The 23,348-nt window shown below is 35.5% G+C and overlaps 1 protein-coding gene across 32 annotated transcripts in view; it reads left to right on the top strand.

Moving 5' to 3' along the window:
* NRXN1 (neurexin 1) overlaps positions 1-23,348 on the top strand; it is a 1,166,070-nt gene that overhangs the window by 986,476 nt on the left and 156,246 nt on the right. For 31 of the 32 annotated variants that reach the window (XM_032352097.1, XM_032352096.1, XM_032352106.1 and 28 more), the window contains one exon: positions 11,223-11,394. In XM_032352097.1, the coding sequence (XP_032207988.1) occupies positions 11,223-11,394 (172 nt within the window). Of the gene's footprint in view, positions 1-1,695; positions 1,702-11,222; positions 11,395-23,348 lie in introns of those variants that run through there. The other variant, XM_032352104.1, reaches the window with a different exon arrangement.

Raw genomic sequence — 23,348 nt, 5'->3', positions numbered from 1 at the left:
TCAATAATTACCTTTGTCACTATTTATTTAATGAATCCATGGAAAGACTTCATTAAATTATAAATGCCTTGTTACTGATATTCTCATAATAGATTTTTGAAATTGTATGTAAGCCAGTTATCTATTTCAAGCAAGATACAATGCTGAAATATCAGTACATGTCCAGTGAAATTACTGATGGTTTTGCTAATACAATATTCATGAGAATTTGCCAGACACAATCACATTTAATCCCAGAGAATAAGAATTTGAAATGGATTCTTCTAACTTGTAATTATCCTTTGGCAAGAAAGTTTAGCAAGCTTTATTATTTATATAATTGAAATGACTTGCTGTTCTGTCAATATGGGAGGGGTGTATTTGAGAATATTTACAGTTTCTATTTTTTAAATTATTATTTTATTAACATATAATGTATTATTTGCCCCAGGGGTACAGGTTTGTGAATTGTCAGAATTACACATTTCTCAACACTCACCATATCACATACCCTCCCAAAAGTCCATAACCCAACCACCCTTTCCCTACCTCCTCCCCCCGGCAACCCTCAGTTTGTTTTGTGAGGTTAAGAGTCTCTTTTGGTTTGTCTCCCTCCAGCTTGCACCTTGTTTCATTTTTTTCCTTCCCTACCCCTCAAACCCCCAACTCTGCCTCTCAAATCCCTCATATCAGGGAGATCATAGGATAATTGTTTTTCTCTGATTTAGTTATTTCACTTAGCATAATACCTTCTAGTTCCATCCACATCACTACAAATGGCAAGATTTCATTTTTAAAACATTTTAAAAAGATTTTATTTATTTATTTGACAGAGAGAGATCACAAGTAGGCAGAGAGGCAGAAAGAGAAGGGGAAGGAGGCTCCCCACTGAGCAGAAAGCCCTATACAGGGCTCGAACCGAGGACCCCGAGTTCATGACCTGAGCTGAAGGCAGAGGCTTAGAGGCTTAACCCACCGAGCAACCCAGACTCCCCAAGATTTCATTTTTTGATGGTTGCATAATATTCCATTGTATGTGTGTATACACACACACACACACACACACACACACACACACATACCACATATTCTTTATTATCGTATTATTGTCGATGTGTTTCTTTGATTTTGTTATTAATTGGTTTATATACTTGGCTGCTCCCATGTTAGGGGCATAGATATTTAAAACTGTTAGATCTCCTTGTTGGAAAGACCCTTTGAGTATGATATAGTATCCTTCCTCAGCTCTTATTATAGTCCTTGGCTTAAAATATAATTGATCTGATGTAAAGATTGCCACCCCAGCTTTCTTTTGATGTCCATTAGCATGGTAAATGGCTCTCCACCCCCTTACTTTAAATCTGGAGGTGTCTTTGGGAATCAAATGAGGTTTTTTTATAGACAGCATATTGATGGGCTTTCGTTTTATATCCATTCTGATACCCTGTATCTCTTGATTGGGGCATTTAGCCCATTTACATTCAGGGTAACTATTGGAAGATATGAATTTAGTGCCATTGTATTGCCTGTAAGGTGACTGTTACTGTATATTATCTCTGTTTTTTTCTGGTCTACTACTTTTAGCCTCTCTCTTTGCTTAGAGGACCCCTTTCAATATTTCTTATAGGGCTGCTTTGGTGTTTACAAATTCTTTTAGTTTTGGTTTGTCCTGGAATCTTTGTATCTCTCCTTCTGTTTTCAATGATAGCCTAGCTGGATATAGTATTCGTGGATGCATATTTTTCTCACTTAATGCTTCGAATATATCATGCCAGTTCTTTCTGGCCTGCCAGGTCTCTGTGGATAATTCTGCTGCTAGTCTAATATTTTTACCATTGTATGTTATTGGCTTCTTGTCCCGGGCTGCTTTCAGGATTTTCTCTTTGTCGCTAAGACTTGTAAGTTTTACTATGAGATGTCGGGGTGTGATCTAATTTTTATTGATTTTGAGGGCTGTTCTCTATGCCTCCTGGATTTTGATGCTTGTTCCCTTTGCCATATTAGGGAAATTCTCTACTATAATTTGCTCCACTATACCTTCTACCCCCTCTCTCTTTCTTCTTATTCTAGAACCCCAATTATTTTAATATTGTTTCATCTTACAGTATCATTTCTCTCTCAAATTCTCCCCTCATGGTCCAGTAGTTGTCTCTCTTTTGCTCAGCTTCTTCATTCTCTATCATTTGGTCTTCTATATCACTATTTCTCTCTTCTACCTCATTTATCCTAGCACTAAGAGCCTCCATTTTTTATTGTACCTCATTAATAGCTTTTTAAATTTCAACTTGATTAGATTTTAGTTTTTTATTTCTCCAGAAAGGGACTTTATTTCTCCAGACAGGTTTCTCTAATATCTTCCATGCCTCTTTGGAGCCCAGCTATCACCTTGAGAATCATTCTGAACTCTAGATCTGACATATTACCAATGTCCTATTGATTAGATCCCTAGCTGTTGCTACTGCCTCTCATTCTTTTGTTTGTGGTGAGTTTTTATGCCTTGTCATTTTATCCAGATAGGAATATATGAACAAGAGAATAAGAATACTGAAACGGTGGCAAAGACCCCAGAAAAATGTATGCTAACCAAGTCAGAAGAGACCCCAAATCAGGGGGAGAAGAAAGGGGGCAAAAGCGGGAAAATTACATAATTATAATTATATGTATATTTATATAAAAGTTTTACATATATACACATACATATATATATGTGTGTGTGTGTGTGTGTGTATATATATATATATATATATATATATATATGGTGAATAGGACAGAGCCACCCACTTGATTTGGGGTATATTTTGGTCTTTAGAAGAATCTACCTCCCAAAAGTTTAATGAAAGAAAAACATATATATACAAAAATAAGGGTAAACATGATTAAGGGATGGAATATGATGAAAATTTTAAAAAAATTCTAAAAAAGGAATTGATAAGATAAGTTGGTTGGAAAAAGAAAGAAAAAGTGGAGAGAATGTGCTCATGCTGGAGACTAGAACAAAGCCCTATGCTAGATTTAGGGTATATTTTGATCTATTAGAAGGAACTGTATCCCAAAATTTTTTAGAAAAAAAAAAAATAACCCAATATGTATACAAAAAATAAGGTTAAATACAATGAAGGATAAAATATGACTATAATAATGAAGGTTTAAAAAGATTTTTTTTTTCAGGAAAGTATTATTAAGATAAACTAGTTAAAAAATGTTAAAAAAGGAAAGTAGAAAAGTTAAAAAAAATAGAATAAGAAAAAGTAAAATTAAAACAAATATAATTTAACTTTGCAAGACTAAAGGACCATGGGGAGAATTCCATGCTTTGCTTTCCCCTCCTCTGGAATTCTGCTGTTCTCCTTGATCTGTGAGCTTGGTCTTGGCTGGATGTTCTTGCTGATGTTCTGGGGGAAGAGCCTGTTGCAGTGATTCTCAAATGTCATTGCCCTAGGCGGAATTGCCCTGCCCTCGCCGGAACCAGGCTAAGTAATCTGCTCGGGTTTGCTCTAGGGAGCTTTTGTTCCCTGAACGCTTTCTGTAGATTCTGGAGGACAGGAATGAAAATGGTGGCCTTCCAGTCTCTGGTCTGGAGTAGCCGAGAGCTGGGGCCCCACTCCTCAGTGCGGCCCCAGAGAAAAGTGGTCAATCACTCCGGTCTCCCTGTTCTCCGGACACTCCGAGCTCACCCAGCCTGTGACCGAGCATGTCTTTCTCTGGTGCACAACCCCATTTGGAGTCTCCAATCCCAGCAGATTCCTGCTGCACTGCTTGGAGGAGAAAGGTGAGTCTCCCTGGATCAGCAACCTGTGGGGCCTCTGCTCAAAGAGCAGTGGTCCGACTGTCCCTTGGATCACAGTTTAAGGTAACCCTGAGCTGAAAGCTCACTCCTTGCCTCCATCTCTGTAGCTGGCTTCCCCGCTCCAATCCCTGGGAGCTCTGCCGCACTCAGACATCCGCGATCTTTCTGTTACCTGTGGGACCTGAGACCACACTGTCCCCGTGAGGGCTCCACCCCCAAACTGAGCCTCTGGAGTGATGTCCCACAGTGGGGCAGACTCTAAAAGTTTGGATCCTTTCCTTCACTGCTCCACTGCTTCCTGGGATCCGGCCCCTCCCCGCCATGGTCTATCTTCCCATCATTTCGGATTCACTTCTCCACACTTACTACCTTTCAGAAAGTGGTCGTATTTCCGCTCCTAGAATTGCTGCTTTGCTTCTTTTCTATCTCCTGTTGAGTTTGTAGGTGTTCGGTACCCATCTAGCTGAACTCCTGGGATCTGATTTCATTTCAGTCTGCTACTCCTCCGCCATCTTGCCTCGAGTCTCATATTCACAGTTTCTGAATGGAATCAGAAATGCTGGCCCTCTAAAAACACTTCATGTTAATATTTTGTGGCTTATGTGCATTTGTAAAGATTTATTTATTATTTTAGACAGATTAACATGATCCAGGGAGGGTAGATGGCAGCAGGTAACTGGGGAGGTGTAGAAGGAGAGAGTCCTAAGCAGACTGAGCTGGGTGCAACATCCGACACAGAACTCGATAACATGACCATGAGATCATGGCCTGAGCTGAAACCAAGAGAAGAAAGTCGAATGCTTAACTGACTGTGCCACTCAGGGGCCCTTTTATGTGCATTTTTTAATTTATTGTTTTCAGGGAAAATATGGACTCAATGGCTTGATGCAGCCTGGGTAGGGTAAATTATGTCTGATTTCATGTGGAGTCTGTTGTCTGAACCTACTTTGGTGGTATTGCAGTTCTGTTCTAGCTGGCTGGAGTTTGAATTCATGAAATGTTAAAGGTTTTGGAAGTCAAAGGACCAAATCAACATATCCAGGAAAGGATGGGCATAGATTAAAAGTCAGAAACTCTCCAAGCATCACAAACCCTCATTGTTCCTTAATAGTTTGTTTTGTTTTCTTTTGTTTTGTTTTTATGTTCCAAGAAATGAATACCTGCAGAATCTGGGGATTTCCGTATTCTAGAAAATTCTCATTTTACATTTCATTTTGCTGAAAAAGTTAGGGACAAGGTAAAGGGACTTTTTTTTCAGAGTTTGTACATTTTGTAGCTCTAGGATTTTATTGCTTCTATTCACAGAACTTGAATCTCATTAATAATGAGAACTCTGATAATAAGAGACTCTTGTGGCCTTCCTATCAGAACACTTAGGGAACTTTAAGAATTTCTTTCAGTCTGTCTGTGATAAGAAACATGCTTATAATAGAAGGAACCCTGAAACAGTGGACACCTCCAGAGTAACTAATATTTTCATGCAGTTGTTATGTTGAAAGGACTGATTCCTACAACGCAACAGGAATTTAAATCTGCTGTCCTGAGGAATATTTCTTCCTGACCCCAGGAAGTCCAGGGAAAGTCTCAACACTACTTTTGTCACTCTTAGATAGTAAAAAAGTCACCCATTCACTCTTACACATAGAAAGGAACTTGAGTTCACTCCTTTGTAATAATAAGTACAACTTCAGGGACACCTGGGTGGCTCAGTTGGTTGGGCAGCTGCCTTCGGCTCAGGTCATGATCCCAGCGTCCTGGGATCGAGTCCCACATCGGGTTCCTTGCTCGGCGGGGAGCCTGCTTCTCCCTCTGCCTCTGCCTGCCATTCTGTCTGCCTGTGCTCGCTCTCTCCTCCTCTCTCTCTCTGATAAATAAATAAAACCTTAAAAAAAAAAATAAGTACAACTTCAGTTAAAGCCAGTTTATTGTCCCTGCCTGGGCTGCCTCAGAGATGCTGGATAAACGGAATGAGGGATGAGGTCGTTTCTCCTCTTGTTTCAGTGATGTTCATTTCTTTTCCTCCTTCCTGACTCCTCCAGACATGAAGCAGGAAAAGGAAGAGGAGATATGTGTTCTCCTTGACCATGGCTAATATGATAGAAGCCATCTAGCTGGGCTTAGTCTATACTGAAAACTGACTCTGGGGGCCACTTCTGGGGAATATTTTAGTGGGATTATTAGTGTTTTTAACCACATCATTGGACTTTCTTTACCTATAGTTACCTGAGGTAGGTAAATGCACCTCCTTCAGCTGGGTTTCTCCCTCAGTCCCTGGCCATCCACCATTGCAACTTCAGATTCTTTCTGTTGAGTTGTTTTCACCACTTGCCTTCCCTACCACCCCAGCCCTACCACTGGATGCAGTACAACACAATTCTGTTCTGGCCCTTTAACCCATGGTCCATAGGTAGTGCTCACATGTCATTTGTTCTAATAAACTCTGATGCACAGATGCAGTAATATGTCTTTGCTCTAGTATCAGAGCAACAGCCAGCCATTGTTCTCTTCCTTGATTACTTCTTAGACTAGAGTTCAATCCCAGGAAGGAGCAACTGGGATTGCTGAGTACCCCTGCCACTGCCACCACGTTCCAGGAGACAAGTATCAAACTTTCTGAGATGTTTCCTTGAAATCACTTTCCTTTGCACCTGAGACAAGGGAAAAGTAACTTCCTACCTCAGAAGTACATGCAAATCGCATCACAACCTAGTTGTCTCCAAAAATCCTCTTCCAGTCATCCAACTCTTCTTGGCCTTTCTCACTTCTTTAATGATCTGAAAATAGGTAATTAAATCAGGGTCCCCAAAACAGTTGTCAGTGTTCTCCTTTGCAAGTCTTGTACGTCATTTTGTTGAGTAGAAGTAGCAATCTGTTTTGTGACTTACTATCATCTCAAGATTGCAGCTGAAGTTAAGAAAAAAAAATCCATTTTAACATCCTATAACATCTAAAATCAGTTGCTATTGTCTTCTACAAAATTATTTAAAACACATATTGATTGGTACATGTGTGCAATCTGAAAAGCACAGTATGAGGCTCCGTGGTGCTCCAACTCTAGCAGGAAAGACAAAACAGGTAGCGAAGAACAGCTAGATTAACCAGATATGCTATAGGATGACCCAATATGCCTCAAATTCAACCTAGTGTAATCTTTAGGAGCACAAACTCTAGTGTGAGACTGCTTGGGCCTGAATCACAATTTTTCTCTTTCTAGCTGTGTGACCTTAGCCAAGTTACCTAATCACTCGGTGCTTTACTTTCCTCATCTGTCAAATGGAGATAAAACAGTACCTCTCTCATGAGGTACTGTTATGAGAAATACCAGTGTTAATATTTGTAAAGTCTTCGGAACACTATAAGGTGTTTGTTAAATAAAGATAACAACAGATCTCTTAAATATGCTTCCTAATTTTCCCCCTGTGGAGTTATTTCACACATGTGTTAAAAATATATACCATCTTAAACAATTTACTGAAAATGAATAAATTGGAATTCTGCGAAAATCGGGAAATAATGATTGCTTGCACAAAAGACCTGTGTGGAAAAAATGTCTAAAAAATGTCTCCACATTTTAGTTTTTGTGAGAATCTTGCTGTTTGTTTATCCCTGGAATCATTCTACGGAAAACCAAAATGCCTTACAATGGTATAGATTTTAAAGTAGGGATTATGAGAAATATGGTAGACATTAAAAATAAGTCCAAGGGAAAACAGTACACCTGAAGTCTATGTAGCTTTTAAAATTGCCCTACTCTTTGATTTTGCATTTCCTAAGAACCAAAGTCAGAAAGGAAATGTGATCTTAAGTCATATTGCCCAGCAAGCCTAAAACAAATCCAAACACACAAAGTCCATACTCACTAAATATAAGAAAGAGATCCTATATAGATAGTAAGAAGCAGAAAAAGAAAAACGGGAACATTTTGCCTGTCAATATGAAGGGTACAATGAGCGATGTCCCAAAAAACATCTTCAGATCCTTCCATTTATATGATGCGGTTTTGTACAAGATTTTCTTAAAATAACTCTGAGTGTAGGTGGATCCCATCCTCTTACTGCCTAGTTCAATGATGAGAATCCAGGGAGAGGTTAAGAGGATGTGGTCCAAATCTTCCGGTTTTCTGATATTCTGATTGTAAATTTCTACATGAATACAAAGATTTTTATGTCCTTTAGATCCATCTTCCCCCATGTTGTTTCTCTCAACTGAGGCTTAATGAAAGGTAAGCTGAAGACAGTTTGAGGTTATCTACTCGGAGGGGGTTTTGCAGTGTGGGTGTTCTGTGCTACTGATTAAGGGCAAATCCACATGCTTTACAAATCAGCTGAGCACATGTTTGAGCTGACAGCCCTGCTGTTAAGAATGCTTCTCGGAGGCAGAGGACATAAGCACATGCTTCTCTTCACTGCCTTATAGTATGGAATTCTAAAGTTAACAGTAACAAACTGCACTTAGAATGATTTTAATGCTGCTTTGCATAATTCAGAGAGGAGGTTTAATTTTAGATAACTGCATGGCTTAGATATAAACCAAAAATGAGGGACTGAATTCTGGTTCTACTACCTGTCTATTAAGTTACCTGTCTTTGAACAAGTCGTTGTACTGCCCTGTGTCATAGTTTCATCATCTCTAAAAAGAAATTGAGTAAGTTTCAGGCTCTCAGCATTTGATGACTCTTTTTGTGAATAAAAATTAAGAAATTGTACTTGCTAAATGCTTGTCTGTGTGCCCCATACCCCTGAGACTGCTTTTTCTCTATTATGAGTAGTTATCATTTGGCTCTAAACAGACTTATTACTACAATTTTATCAGTTATTAAAGGAGAGAATTTCAAGCCTTTTGAACTGGGAGATGGAAAGAGTGGAGTGAAGGAGGTGTGTTAAAGACATGACAGGATGTCCTTCCACACAAGCAGCTGGGCACCTTTTCTGTGGCAACCTCTGGGAGTTCTCTTGAAAGTGTTTCTGTTGGCATATCAATCATCCATGAAATAGATGCTCCAGATTGACCCAAATGTCAAGAATCTTGCTTCTAGTGAAGCAAGATTTTCATTTTGAAAAAAGAATTTTTCAAGAAAAGCAGTTGTTGTCTGAATCATATTCTCAAACAATACACTGTATATAATTTTTTGTTTAAATCTGTGGTTTCCTCGAACAGAGATTAGGAGGATGGGTGGGGGGTAACTACATGACAAGAAAAAATGCCTCTTAGAGGACCTAAATAATATATAGTTACCAAAAAAAAAAAAAAACCAAGATTAACTTAACGGAACTGTGACTGTCTTGAAGCAAGTAGCTTCTCTCTCTCTCACACACACACATGATTTTTATACACACACACACACACACACACACACACACACACACCACACATATTTATCTCTGAATCTCTGCTTTTACTTTTTATTTAATTTATTTGAACTAAGCTGGAAAAAATTAACAGTTCAGCCATCTCTGCCAGCCTTCATCCCCTGCCTCTTGTAGTCACCAGTCTATTCTGTGTCTACAGACTTGGTGTGTTGTTTGTTTGTTTGCTTGTTTTAGATCCCACGTATAAGAGAGATCAAACAGTATTAGTCATTCTCTGTTATGTCACTTAGCAAAATGTCCTTGAGGTCTATCTATATTATTGTAAATGGCAAGGTGTCATTTTTAATGACTGAATAATATTCCATTATATATACCATGATGTCTTTATTCTTTCATCCATCTATAGATCCTTAGATTATTTCCATGTCTTGGCAATTGTAAATATTGCCACAGTGAACATGGGGTACATATATTTTTCCAAATTAGTGTTTTTGTTTCCTTTGGATACATACCTTTGGAAATATACCTGGAAAATAGTTCTATTTCTAATTTTTTGAAGAACCTCCATAGTGTTTTTCATTGTAGTTGTACCAACTTACATTCACATCAGCAGTGCAAAGCATTTTCTTTTCTTCATATCTTCACCAACACTTGTTATTTCTTGCCTTTTGATAATAACCATTCAAACAGGTGTGAAGTGATATGTCAGTATGGATTTAATTTGCATTTCCCTAATGATTATGATGAGCATCTTTTTATGTATTGGTTGGCCATCTGTATGTCTTTAGAAGTATGTCATTTCAGATTTTTGCTCACTTTTAAATTGGAATGTTTTGTTGCTATTGGATTGCATGAATTCTTTATATATTTTTAATGTCAACCTTTATCAGATACATGATTTGCAGTTATTTTCTCCCATCCAGTAAACTGCCTTTTCATTTTGTTGGTGGTTTCCTTTGGTATGCAGAAGGTTGTTTTTTTTTTGTTTTGTTTTGTTTTTGTTTTTTTAGTTTTCTGTGGTCCTCCTTATTTATTTTTGCTTTTCCTGTGAGATTAAAAAAACCATCACCAAGACCTGTATCATGGAGCATACTGTCTATGTTGTCTTCTAGGATTTTTATGATTTCAGGTCTTATGTTCAAGTCTTTAGGACATTTTAAGTTAATTTTTGGGTATGGTGTAAGACAGTGGTCCAGTTTCATCCTTTTACATATGGCTGTCCAGTTTTCCCAGTGCTGTGTGTTGAAGAGACTGTTCTTTCCCCATTATATATTCTTGGCTCCTTCGTTGTAAATTAATTGGTCATATATGGGTGGCTTATTTCTGGGCTCTCTATTCAGTTTCATTGATCTGTGTATCTGTTTTTTAATGCCAATGCTATAGTGTTTTAATTACTGTAGCTATGTAATATAGTTTGAAATCAGGGTGCATGATGTCTCCAGCTTTGTTTTACTTCCTCAGAACTGGCTTGGCTATTCAGGATCTTTTGTGGTTCCATGTAAATTTTATGATTCTTTGCTCTATTTCTTTGAAAAATACCACTAGAATTAACAGGGTTTGCATTACATCTACATAATTCTTTGGGTGGTATAGACATCGTAACAATATTATTTCTTCTCTTCCACAAACATGAAATTTCTTTCCATTTATTTGTGTCTTCATCAGTTCATGTCATTAATGTCTTAAAGTTTTCAGTATATAGGTCTTTCATCTCCTTGATCAAATTTATACCCATGCATCTTATTCTCTTTGATATAATTGTAAAAGGAATTGTTTTCTTTATTTCCCCTTCTGATAGTTTGCTATTAGTGTAAAGAAAAACAAGGCATTTTTTGTCTACTGATTTTGTATCCTGCAATTTTACCAAACTCGTTTATTCTAACAGATTTTTAATGGACATTTTGGGGGTTGCTATTTATAATGTTTTATCATCTGCAAATAGTGACAGTTTTACTTCTTCCTTGTAATTTGGATGACTTTTGCTCCTTTTTCTTGCCTACTTTCTGCGGCTAGGAGTTCCAATACTATGTTGAACAAAAGTTGGCAAGAGTGGAAATTCTTATTTTTTTCCTGTAGTTAATTCTTATTACATGCTGACTAATCAGTATAACTTCATACAACTCTTTTTGTCCCTTCCTCCCTTCCAGCACCAAGGAAAAATTGGAGTTAAATTTAATGTTGGGACAGATGACATCGCCATTGAGGAGTCCAATGCAATCATTAACGATGGGAAATACCATGTAGTCCGTTTTACGAGGAGTGGTGGCAATGCCACGTTACAGGTGGACAGCTGGCCAGTGATCGAGCGTTACCCTGCAGGTAAGCCAGTGAATGGGAACTGGGAGAACATTTTGTGAAAAGCAAACTGGAAAACAAAGCAGTATTTTGCGTCCGTTTCACCAAATTGTGGGTTTTCTGAGAAACCATCAAGTATTTATTGGACTTTAAAATCATGTGAATGTAATGCTGTCCTAAACTGTTCTTGATACAGTGTACAAATGACATTTTATAGGAAAACTTGAAGGCACACGGTATCGTTTGCAAAATTCAGGACATCAGTGAAAACCAGAAAAATGCACACATAAAAGGCACGACATGTCAAAGCTCTTTTTTACTGGATCTTTGCATTTGAACAAAGGAAAGGCTTTGTCAAAAGTAACAAAGTTAAAATTTAAAAGTCAGGGAAGGAATATTACACACTTTTCTCTGAAAGAAAATAGGACCAGGTGGTTCCTTTGCTGGTGGTACAGAGCTGAAACAGGTGAAAGCTGCAGGAGGGCCATGGAACAAACAGAGAAATAGTAAAGGAACAATATATAGTACTATAAATCACCAGTTATAAAAACATGTAACTAACTGAAACTTGTTTTCACTGTCATATAACCATATGGAAGTTTCACAAGGATTCTGTGACACTAGCATTACTCATTTCAAGTCTATAACATGAATGTCAAGCTATTATTGATAAAATAAAAATTACCTTTTTTATTGTTAATCAGCTTTATCAGGTCTACATTATTGAAACAAAAGCAGTAGATGAGAAACTTAGGCCAACGTTACCTGGAGTTGCATATAGTCTCAATTAAAAAAAAAAATGTTATTTTTAAGTAAAATACAAATTAAAAGTATAGTGGTTATTTTACTTCATTTATTATCCTCTTTATGTTTTAGTACAAAAGAGGTTACTAAAAACATCAACCTCATTTCTCTCTGCCCCTTTTGCATTTAAAACTGATTTATACAACAGATTTATAGCACAGTATAAAGACAGACTATAGGAAGAAATTTTCATTTGTACAGTAAAAATGGTTACCAAAATGTGCACAAGCATCTGTTACAAGTTTAAGTTTCTTGGCAGAAATAATATGAAGAAATAACTAACTTTATTAAATAAAGATTAATTTTTCTTGGAAATGTCTAATGAAATGTCTGTGATGCCCTTCTGGACCTTTCTGATTTAAAAATATCTGCATCTTCAAACCTCCTTTTAGACCTGTTCTGTAAACCTGGAGCTTTGCAAATATTTGCTGAATTAAGAATAATAAAAAAAACCCAGCTCTACAAAATTCAGAAGCAAGCACATTAATAATATGTCCAGTGCTCATTATAATACTGGCAAATAGTAGACAGTCAATAAATATTTGCTGAATTGATGTCCTGGGAATTATCCCGATTTTACTGTACAATTATGAGAAAGTACACCTTCTTTTACCATCTGTAAGAAGATGAAGGAATGCAAGATTTGGAAGGAAAGTAATTTAAATATGCATGGAATGTCACATAGCCCCTCCTAATACTTTATTGAATTTATTGAAATCCTGATACAAAGGTATCTTTCATAAAAACTATAGCCCCATTGAAATTACGGAAAAGTAAATTGGTGAATTTCCTAAAAAACAGATTAATCAATAGCTGTTTCCTGAGAGAAAGTTATTGCACTGGACACCATGAAAGATGTGAAGTAGGATACGGTCTAGGCCCTGTCTCTCCAGGTGTTGTGTCTGTGAATAGTAGAACTGAACAAAAACCTGACAAATCCTGTTGCTATTATAGTATGGGAGTTACCTCTGGAAGACCAGAATTGTTTCACAGTTAAATTGTTAAAATTATTTCATTTTAGTAACTTATATTCTTATCACAGTTTCCATACTGCTATCTGTAAGAAGTCTGCTCTAGAGAATGCTAGTGGTGACCTAGGTGGGAAGAGAGGAAGTCCCACCCTCAAATTAGTTTGGGAAACTCTATGTTAAACTAAGTTCAAAATATGTATTCTTGGACTTTATTAATACCCATAATGTGTCTCTTAAAGAGAAATATAGTATGCATTTCCCAAGTATAGATAATCAGAATCTAGTTTTCGAATGCATTAGTGTATTTGGGTAAATATTTTATGTTTTAAAGAATTTCTATACCTCTTTGATATATTGTATCTGATTGGCAAACCTTTAATTGTGCACATACTAGATACTATGTATGATGTATAGTTCAAAAAAGATATGATCTTTTCTTGCAGTAAGCCAATGTCCAATTTGAATACTATTTGCTGGGATTGGTGCAGTAAATTAGTTAAGTCAATAAATATTTTGTATATTTTTCTAGACTAACATTTGTTTAACACATATAGTGTCTCATTTACCAACAGATGCTCAGTATAGGAACCAATATAAAATACATTTAAAAATCAGAAGCTGGCAATATCATGATAATTAAGGAGTAAACCTTAAGAAGTAGTTATTTTAGATGCAACCTCTTGTATATATAGTGAAAGATTCTATGTACTCTTTCTGTAAAAAAGTATTTTAGATAACATTAATCAAGAGTGAGTAAAGTTGCGCTTATTATGAAGGATACAAGCAAGAGTAAAGCACAGAATCTGTCCTCAAGAATATTAGGGCACCTGTGGGGATTATTAATGTATACATATAAAAAGTTAATGACCAATAGGGAAAGAATTCAGGGGAGTCACCATTGTTGTTATCAAGCACTTCATTAATCATCTGTTCTGTGTGCATTTCAGCATGATGTTGAGGTAGGAAATAAACCATGAAAATTTCAAATACCTTTTTCTTTTGGAGCTTTATCTGTAACGAAGCGATGAAGGCAGAATACAAATATAAAAGTACATGTCATCTAGATTAAAGTTTTTAGAACAAAGTGATTTTATGTATGAGTCAATATAAATGTCTAGTATATCTCTTTTATATTGGTTTGTGGCATGACTATTTTTATTTTAAAACTTTTTTGTTGTTGTTGTTACTCTTCATTAGAAGAACAGCTGGGCTAATGCTTTTACCACCAAGTCCTATAATCAGAAAAGCAGGAACCAACAGACTGTATTTGGTTCCTTTTAAAGTGCCTGCACTGCAAAATATAGGTAATAAGGATTGAAATTAGTAATTAAGCATAGCACTTAACCTTCCATTATAGGGCTTTGTGGTAAGTGCTTTTATATGAAGCAATTTATCTGGTAGCAACGCTATACCTTTAATGAAAAGCACCTCAAACACTGACCAGTGGTATTACCAGTAATTGTCTAGACGGCTCTCATAGGAAACTAATTAGTAGAGGTAGATTTTATGTTCTTTTCAATATACGAAATATTTCTTTAACTCAACAATTCATATTTTAGAATAAATACTGAATTTTCTGAATAACAGACCCAGTTTCCATTATTTCTCGTACATGGAGCAATGAACAGGAATAATATTTTGCAAGCCATTTAAAGTTGAGAAACCCATTTATTGGTGCTTATTAGTTAAAGCTCTAGAATATAATGCATCGTTAATCTCTGATTTGTTTCTAATTGTAGTTATGTAGAAAAATTTCTCTCTCAACAAAAATACATTTTCTTTTCTCATAATGTTAAGCCACAGAACTTAACATCATTTTACTTGCCTAAAGATTGCTCCAGGTAAATCACAGTTTGTCATTTGTCATTTGTCAACCAGTGTACCAAAAAATATCCTTTACACAAGGCCAAATATTCATTTTATTCCTGACAAATTAACACATCAAATCAACAAGTGTTTAGAGGATATGTACTACATTAAAGGGACATCCTAGGCTTATTGTCTGGTTACAGAGGCACATAAAAAATGTTGGAGATTGAAAAAAATACTATGTAAGAAAATACAAGAGTTATCATATATTATTTGTTAATTTCTGATTAAGAAATACTGCAGGGAAAGATAAAAATGGAAAATGGGTTCCAAGGAAGAAGAATCCATTTTGGAGTAAGTGGTAATATTATGAAAAAATTAGAAAACTTGATAGGGTCTTGAAAGGCTAGATTTTTACTTAGAGAATGGCATGTAATTTTTTTAAAAGTATTTTAAAAAATATTTTATTTATTCATTTCACAGAGAGAAAGAGGGCAAACACAAGCAGAGAGGGAGAAGTGGTCTCCCTGCTGAGCAGGGAGCCCAATAGGGGGCTCGATCCCAGGACCCTGGGATCATGACCTGAGCTGGAGGCAGAGGCTTAACCAGCTGAGCCACCCAGGCACTCCAGCACACATCTATTTTAATAAGACTAGGAGGAAAAGGTAAAGACAGAACATATTTAGAAAGTTATTAAACAGTTCGGATAGCAAAAGATGAAGCCCTAAAATACAGTGATAGAAAACAGGAAATTAACAAAGAATACAAGAGAAGATCTGGTCTTCAGTTGAATAGGAGACTCATTTTTACTTTTTGGTCTGTCTGTTTGTCTCTCTGTCTCTCTGTCTGTCTCTCTCACCAGCAATTTTTCAACATTCTGTTGCTTTAGTGTGTCATCAGACTGCACCAAGTAACAATGAAATGGAAGCCTATGATAGGCATAGAGAAGTCAGAGAGCGGTTCTTGCTTGCTTAGAGTTTAGTCTTTTGGGGAGACAAGAAGTATTCAGAAAAACTGACTAATGTCAAAATGGGTCAACTTCAAAATTACTAGTGAAGAGGTTAATTGATACAGCGTTTTTAAAAAGGATAAAATGGTGGTCTGTGATAATACAACAAAGAAGATCATTTAGGAATAGGAAAATTTGAAAGAGAGGAATAGCCCAAGGAAAGACTCTATAAAGATGGTGTAAATATTTTTGATCATTCAGTTTGGCTCAAAGATCTTATGGGTATTCTCTCTAAATCTGGACTTTATGTTCATCTTCAAAAATTAGTAAAACATTGTAGAGCTCAGGAAAGTCATAGTGATGATGTCCCTTCAAATTCTATAGTTAGTTTAGATTGAATGATTGAATTTTAGTTTAAGTCATCTATAATTATTGACTATCTCTTTGAGCTATTCCATCATTTAAAGATTCCCAGTTGGTACTAAGTGTTGGTAGGTTTGATGACCTTGGTGTTTTTATTTAACTTTAACAGAATTTTTGCTATCTATGATATAATTGAAAAAAATCTACCTCATTTGTGACCAAAGCATTTGAAGGAGAGAAGGAACTTCAAATATCTTCTATTCCAGCTCCTTCATTTTTCAGACAATAAAATGGAACCTTAGAGAGACTAGTGGAATTAATCAGAACCACTGTGCTAGTTAGTGGTAAAGTGAAAATTATACTTGGGAACTCTTGTTAGCCAGCTCTGTGAACCGTACTTTATACTTCCTGGAAGACAGAAATCAGGAGAAATCATTAGATATATACTTCAACATATCAAGGTATACTCTTCAGAGCTAAATATGAGGACTTACACGATTCATCATAGTTGTGTATATTGGTCCATGTCACAGTCTCCTACTTCTGCTGACCAGTACAGACACATATATATATATACAAATCTTATGAGTGCTATAAAATAATAACACATGGAACAATAATCTTCTTAAAGAAATCATAGTTCTTTTGTTATCACTAAACCTTGGGGTCAATAATACTCATTAGTAGGCACTGGTTATTTTTTAACCTCATTTTTAAAGCATTATTAGCAAATTAAATAACCCATTAATGAATCATCACTATTTTACTGTTTCTGCAGCACTCAACCTTTAACATGATTTCAAACTTTATGTATTTATTGCTTTGCTATATTTATTTCAGTGACGTTATTTGAAACAGTTGATTTCAGTAGCCAGAAGAAGAGTGAGTCATTAGAGGATTCAGGTGTTAGAGATCTTTAAGGATTATTTGGGAGAAAAACTGTATCTCAATAGATCTGTTACATGTCTTGGTTAAATGTATTATATATGGGAAATGTTTGAGTGAATTTTGTTTCCCTCCTACAAAAAGTAAGGCAGTGAAAATATAACTTTCTTGTGGAAACTGATAAATCATAGAGAAGACTTTAATCATTCTTTGAGTAAACAAACAATTTTTGGTAGAGTCAAACAGAAGACGTGATAATCCAGTCTTGTCATGTAGTAGGCTACTTACATAATTATTGAATAAATCCAGTTTCCTCATTCAATTTCTATGTAAAAACATTGTCTTTTGCTCATCATTTTTAGCCAAATATCCTTATGTGCTTGGGTGAATATTCCTCTGAATATATAAATGTTTGGCTTCTAGTCGATACATTTAACTGTTTACTAACTACAATTTTCTGAAGTAAAGCTTACATACTATGAGATATCTGAAACTTCAAATACTGTAGCTGTGTTAGATAGAGTTAGTGACAAAAACTCTGACTTTTCCACTGTTAATTATCTTCATTCATGGTGCTCAGTTTTTCCGAGACTTTAGGGGCTTTTCTTAATGATGAAACATAATGAAATTTTTATTTAGCAATATATTAAATACACCTACCTTAAATGCCTAGCTTCAGAGACATTGTATCCAAGGAGCTAGAAATGATACATTTTCATTCTCACTCATTTTTATAGATTCTCAAAGACCTGAGCTTTTGTTTTTGTTTTTGGATTTTTTGTTTTGTTTTGTTTTGTTTTGTTTTAATGTCAAGGAGTTCTTACAGTTACTGTAAGGCAATTACATGAGGATTTTTAATTTTCTGACAAAAGAAAGATAAAACTCTTCTGATGGTTTGGTGGGCTTTGACACCATTTATGCCACACAGGCTAACAAACATAGATAATATAAATAAATAACAGCTCTTCTTCGTGATTTCCAGAAGATTTTCCCTTTATCTTCTTGTTCCTCTATTCTTTCCAATGTACAATTTTAGTACTTTAAATTCTTATTATGATAAAAGCATGTATTGATCTCACTCCTAAAAAACTAACAATACACAGAAAATGGCATTATCATAATTTTAAGTAAGGATAGCCAAAGTATTGACTGAGGAATTGGGTTTAGGGACTTTTCTCCAAAGGTATTGATAGTCAGGTTAAGGAATTTACTTAATGCTTACAAATAATGAGTTACTAATGTCACATACAAAACACTAGTTGCTAGTTACAAATGCACAATTTAGTTTTTAGGAGGTGAGGTGGAAAAATGTTTAAAGAAATAGCTAAAGAGTGAAGGTCAGAGAAATTACATTTTTAAGGATCTTAGGCTTTCAGGAAACTTTACAGCTTTTCTAAGTGTTTGGTTGATTTTGATAAGATTTACAGTTTTGTGGCAATGCTTTTATAACTTCATCAGTATCCAAAGGTATCTTTCTTGTATCACATAGTGGATAATTGGAATTCAAGGTAGTAATTGTTGAGGTCAAGATTCACCGATAGATGCTAAAATTAGTGCTTAGAAGTAGTAGAGACTAGTAATTTATGTAATATAAAAGTATCTCCTTCAAGGAGAAGATAGAAACTTTGCACAGAGAAACTCACCAGAGCACCCTAACTAAGTGGTCAAACTAACCATCATCATTAATAAGAAATACTGACTTCATGTACCTCCTGAGGTGATACTCTGAGAAAGTATTCTCAACAAAAATTCATGACATTAATCTAATCATGACAAATGTGACGTGGGAATCGGACTGGATTCTGAAATAACAAAAGCACATTATTTAAAAACTGTTAAAACCTCATAAAGTCTGTACTTCAGTTAATAGTATATACAAATGGCAATTTCTTGGTTTTGGTAATTGTTCAATGGTTAGTTATGTTGGTAACAGTGGGGGAAGGTGAGTGAAAGATACTTGAAGCTCTTATTAGCATCTTTTATAACTTTTTGTAAATTAACATGTTTTAACAAAAATTTTATAAATGTTTTCTATCCAAAAATACCTTTTACTCAATTCTATATAAGCTTATTCCAGAAAAAAAAAAAAAGATTTTAAATAATAAAACTTCATGTCTTTGTAGAACTGGCAAGTCAGATGTAACTGTTGTGATAAATTATGCATTGACATGTTTATTTGATTATTAGAAAAGCACATTTATTCCTAAGAAATATAAACCCAATTTCTGTAACAATCCAAAGGTGTAACCTAATCTAATATTTAATTAGTTCTTAATTAAGATAGAATCACATAATAAATGTGAAAGTCTTTTGAAGTACGAAGCCTTTAAATAGGCCATATATTAAAATTTAAATTATGATGATGAATATTTTGTGTCAGATTTAGCCTCATGAGTTGAATATTTGTCAAAGAAAGACTTTCATCTTAAACATTTTAAAGTCTGTTTTGTTTTTAGCCTTTTGAATTTGACTGTACTAAAAAGCAGCTGAGGTTTCTACCTCTCTTGAAAATTTAAGACTAACTTCCCTCATGTTAAGTATTATTGAAGTAATTTTTCATCTTGGGCATATTATCTCTACTGGTGGCCTGAATATTTAAAATATCTATTCATAGTCCAAAAGAGAATATACCTACCATAAGTCTGTCTAGATATTACCATATGCATTTCCAATGAAGTATTTTAGCTGAATTTATGAGATATAAAACTGGACAGAATAGAGGAACATCGAGCTTCATTTTTCTAGATAGTGTCAACTACGTGATAGTATGCCATAATAATTTTCCAGGGTCACCTTTGCTGGAGCATTTTAAAAGTCCATGTAGAGTCTTAAGCTTTCTCATTGGTTATTTTTATAGCTCAGTTTGGCAGAGGAGTTGGAACGGAGTGTCTTTTCCAGTTAGCAGAGAAACAAACAAAAAGACGCTTTTTTTTTTTTTTTTCTTAAATGCCAAAGTTTGCTTTGCTGAAAAGGGAGGCAGGATGGTCACAGTCATAGAAAGGAAACGAGGCCTGGAGATTAATAGATGAGGCCTGTTCTTTTTTTTTTTTTAAGAGTTTATTTACTTATTTAACAGACAGAGATCATTAGAGAGACCAGTCTGGCTGTTAAACAGGCCACTACATATAGTTATGCAACTTGGGTGACTATATGGACTGCACTAATATCCCATTAGAGGAAATGAGCACAAGCTGGAATCCCCTGAAGGATTGTCCCCTGAAGAAAGAGCTATTTTTTTTTCTTTCTACCAAGCACTTTGGGCTTACCCAACCTTTTATTTCAGTGTTAACTGTAAAGGGAATCTCCTTTCTCAATTCTCCATGATGGCACCCTATAATTAGGAGACCATAAAAATTATCATTTGAACACACAATTCTGAGAGAGAAAAGAAGCAATAGCTAGGCACATGCCAGCCCTATCCTGGGTGAACTTGTCACTTCACCTATAAGCTGCCCTGAGACTATTGCTTGTCTCTTAACTGGAGAAACTAGAATGAACCTGTTAGTCATATACTAGGCGGGAAAATAGAATGAACTTGTTAGTCATTATACTAGGTGGCTGGGTTTATTCCTATTCAGGTGGGAAAGCTGAAGATATTAATTAGAAAATGGCTGGCTGAGCTAAAAAAAAATAATTTTAAGCACATTTGAAATCATTACTTTTTTATCTCCTAAAATATTTTAAAATATCAGTATATTCTCAGTCACTTGTAAATCTTGTGCTTAATTTACTTTTAACCAAGTTTCACATATTTTAAATTATGTTTAATTTCAGTTCAAATTTCTTTTATCACTTTATGCCTGAAGATATTTTTCTCAAATATTCATTTTTTTATACTGAATTAGAAAGCGTTGAGAACAGGTAAGCAACTGGAATGGAAAGAAAGCATCAGAGGATTGGTTAAGTTCTTTAAAGTGCTAACAATAAACCCAAGTTTTAGACCCAGCTATTTCTTTTCACACATTTTACCTTAAGCCCCCATGGAGGCCAAAAGTCTTGGATACTCCTTTGATCCACCAATGAATATTCATTACAACTCACTGCATGGTTGTTCCGTGGTGTGTTTGCTGGAGGTGGTGGGGAACACAGGAAAGCCAAAAACAGTCTTTTGTCCTGCAAGAGTTTGAGGAATAACTGAGGGGGGAAGGTAACTCAGAGAGATACGAATTTTATGGGAAATGCAGCATTACATAGCACAATATATGAGTATGAGATCTGGAAGAGATATGAAAAAGAGGAAAAGAAATGTGTTTAGTCCTCAAAAGAGGTAAAGTCTAAGTCTGTCCTTGAAAGGATAAATGAGCATGTATTGATGATGAGTCCATTCTAGTCCAGAAAGAAAATGAACCCAAGAGCAGAAGTGGTCAAAGATTCCAAAAGAGCACCAAAAGATGGTCTTATTCCCTGTCTTGAAGTGTTCATGGTAACTTTATACTATTATACTAATTAAATCTGAGTGAATAATTAAGGAAGGAGAGACCAAAAGTACTTTCTTCCAGAGTTTGTGGCTTTCTAAGGGATATCTATGCCATGACAAAAGGGTGTTTTATTTGGGAGTATCAAGAGTTAGAAAGCGAGTTAGGAGCATTCTTTTCTTTTCTTTTCTTTATGATTTTATTTATTTGAGAAAGAGAGAGGGGACAATTGAGAAGTGAGAGAGAGGCGGGGGGTGGGGGGGAGAAGCATGATCCCGGATGAGGGGGAGCCCAAGGATCCCAGGGCTCTGGGATCATAACCTGAGCTGAAGGCAGACATTTAACTAAGGAACCACCCAGGTAACCTCAGAGTTAGGAACATTCTGCAGATTTCCTGTTCTAGTTCCCCTGGACTCTCAAGAGAAGTCTGTGATGATAAGGTAAAATAAGCACTGTCCACTTGGACAAAACTGAGGTAACTGGTGCTATTGGGATGTACCCATTAAATTTTAATAAAATCTGGATGAATAGGTAGTGATCACCACAATGGAGTTTCATTTCTACAAAGATGTATATTTCTGATTGTAGCTGAATTCTTAGTCTAACTAAATTATAGCTTCCAAAACCACCTTATCCTCTTAAATTCCTAACTTATGTCATTAATAACATAATTCATCTTATTACCCCCATCAATCAAAATCTTTTACTTATCCCATCAGATCAGTCACTGGGTCCAATGGTAAGTGCCAGTCCACTAATTCTTCCTTTGGATTTCCCCTTTTCCATCATGTTCTATCCATGCTGGCATTATTTTAGTGATGTAAGGCCTTTATCACATTTGGGACCCTTGTTCTCAACTGAAAACCATCTATATTCATCTTCAGCCCTCATTATTATAATTCATTTGGTATATAGCCAAGATGTTTATATTTCTGAAATTGCTTTTCTCATTTCTCTTCATGCCCCTCAGTCCTTCAGTGGCTTCCTAACGTGGGCGATACAAGAATAGAATTTATATGGGTGAAGAAAGATGTATAGTAGGGTTCATTGGCTTTCTTTCAGTTCTGATATTTCACATTTTGAAATTTTATTTTTCAAATTTTAATTTTTTTTGCTTTTATATAGAGAGTTTTTTTAAAAATCTGATTTTCCTGATTTATATTTTTCTAGTATTATGTTACCAATTTCTTGCCCTTGCAATAGGAAACCAAAGATTACTGGTCTTTTGATTTGTTTTTTCTATCTATCATTTCAATTTCATACTTTGATCCTTACTGTGAGTCTGTATTGAATATATCTAGAAACTGTTAACTTTAAAAAGTAAATGTAATGATTAAATACAATTAGAGTATTTCACTCTATAGCCAAACCAAAACAAATCAAAACAAGAAGGTCCATTGTATTTGCCCATAATGTGTGATAATGTTCTTTAGTTATTTATTTTCTTTAAAGGGGAAGTAATTCTGAACAACAATACTTTTATGGGATATTTTATTTCAACTTTCACTGAGTTATGGTAACTTTCCAATTGCCTTCTAACTCTGTAGAGCTCGAGGGACTAATTTGTCAAGGTTATCCAACCCATCTTTCATCAGTTGGGCATTGGACCAGGTTCTCGCAAGTCTTTTTCTTTTTCTTTTTCTACAGGTCTTTAATACTGTGTACTCTATATAAACAATAGTAGCCATTATTTATTTAACACCAATTATGTACCAGAAACTGTTCAAGGTACTTTATACAAATTACATCTTATTCTAAAAAAAATCTCATAAACTATCTCCA

Source organism: Mustela erminea, chromosome 7, assembly GCF_009829155.1.
Source record: "Mustela erminea isolate mMusErm1 chromosome 7, mMusErm1.Pri, whole genome shotgun sequence".
Lineage (NCBI taxonomy): Eukaryota > Metazoa > Chordata > Mammalia > Carnivora > Mustelidae > Mustela > Mustela erminea.
The sequence above is the reverse complement of the archived record's forward strand: the minus strand, read 5'-3'. Positions and strand labels throughout refer to the sequence as shown.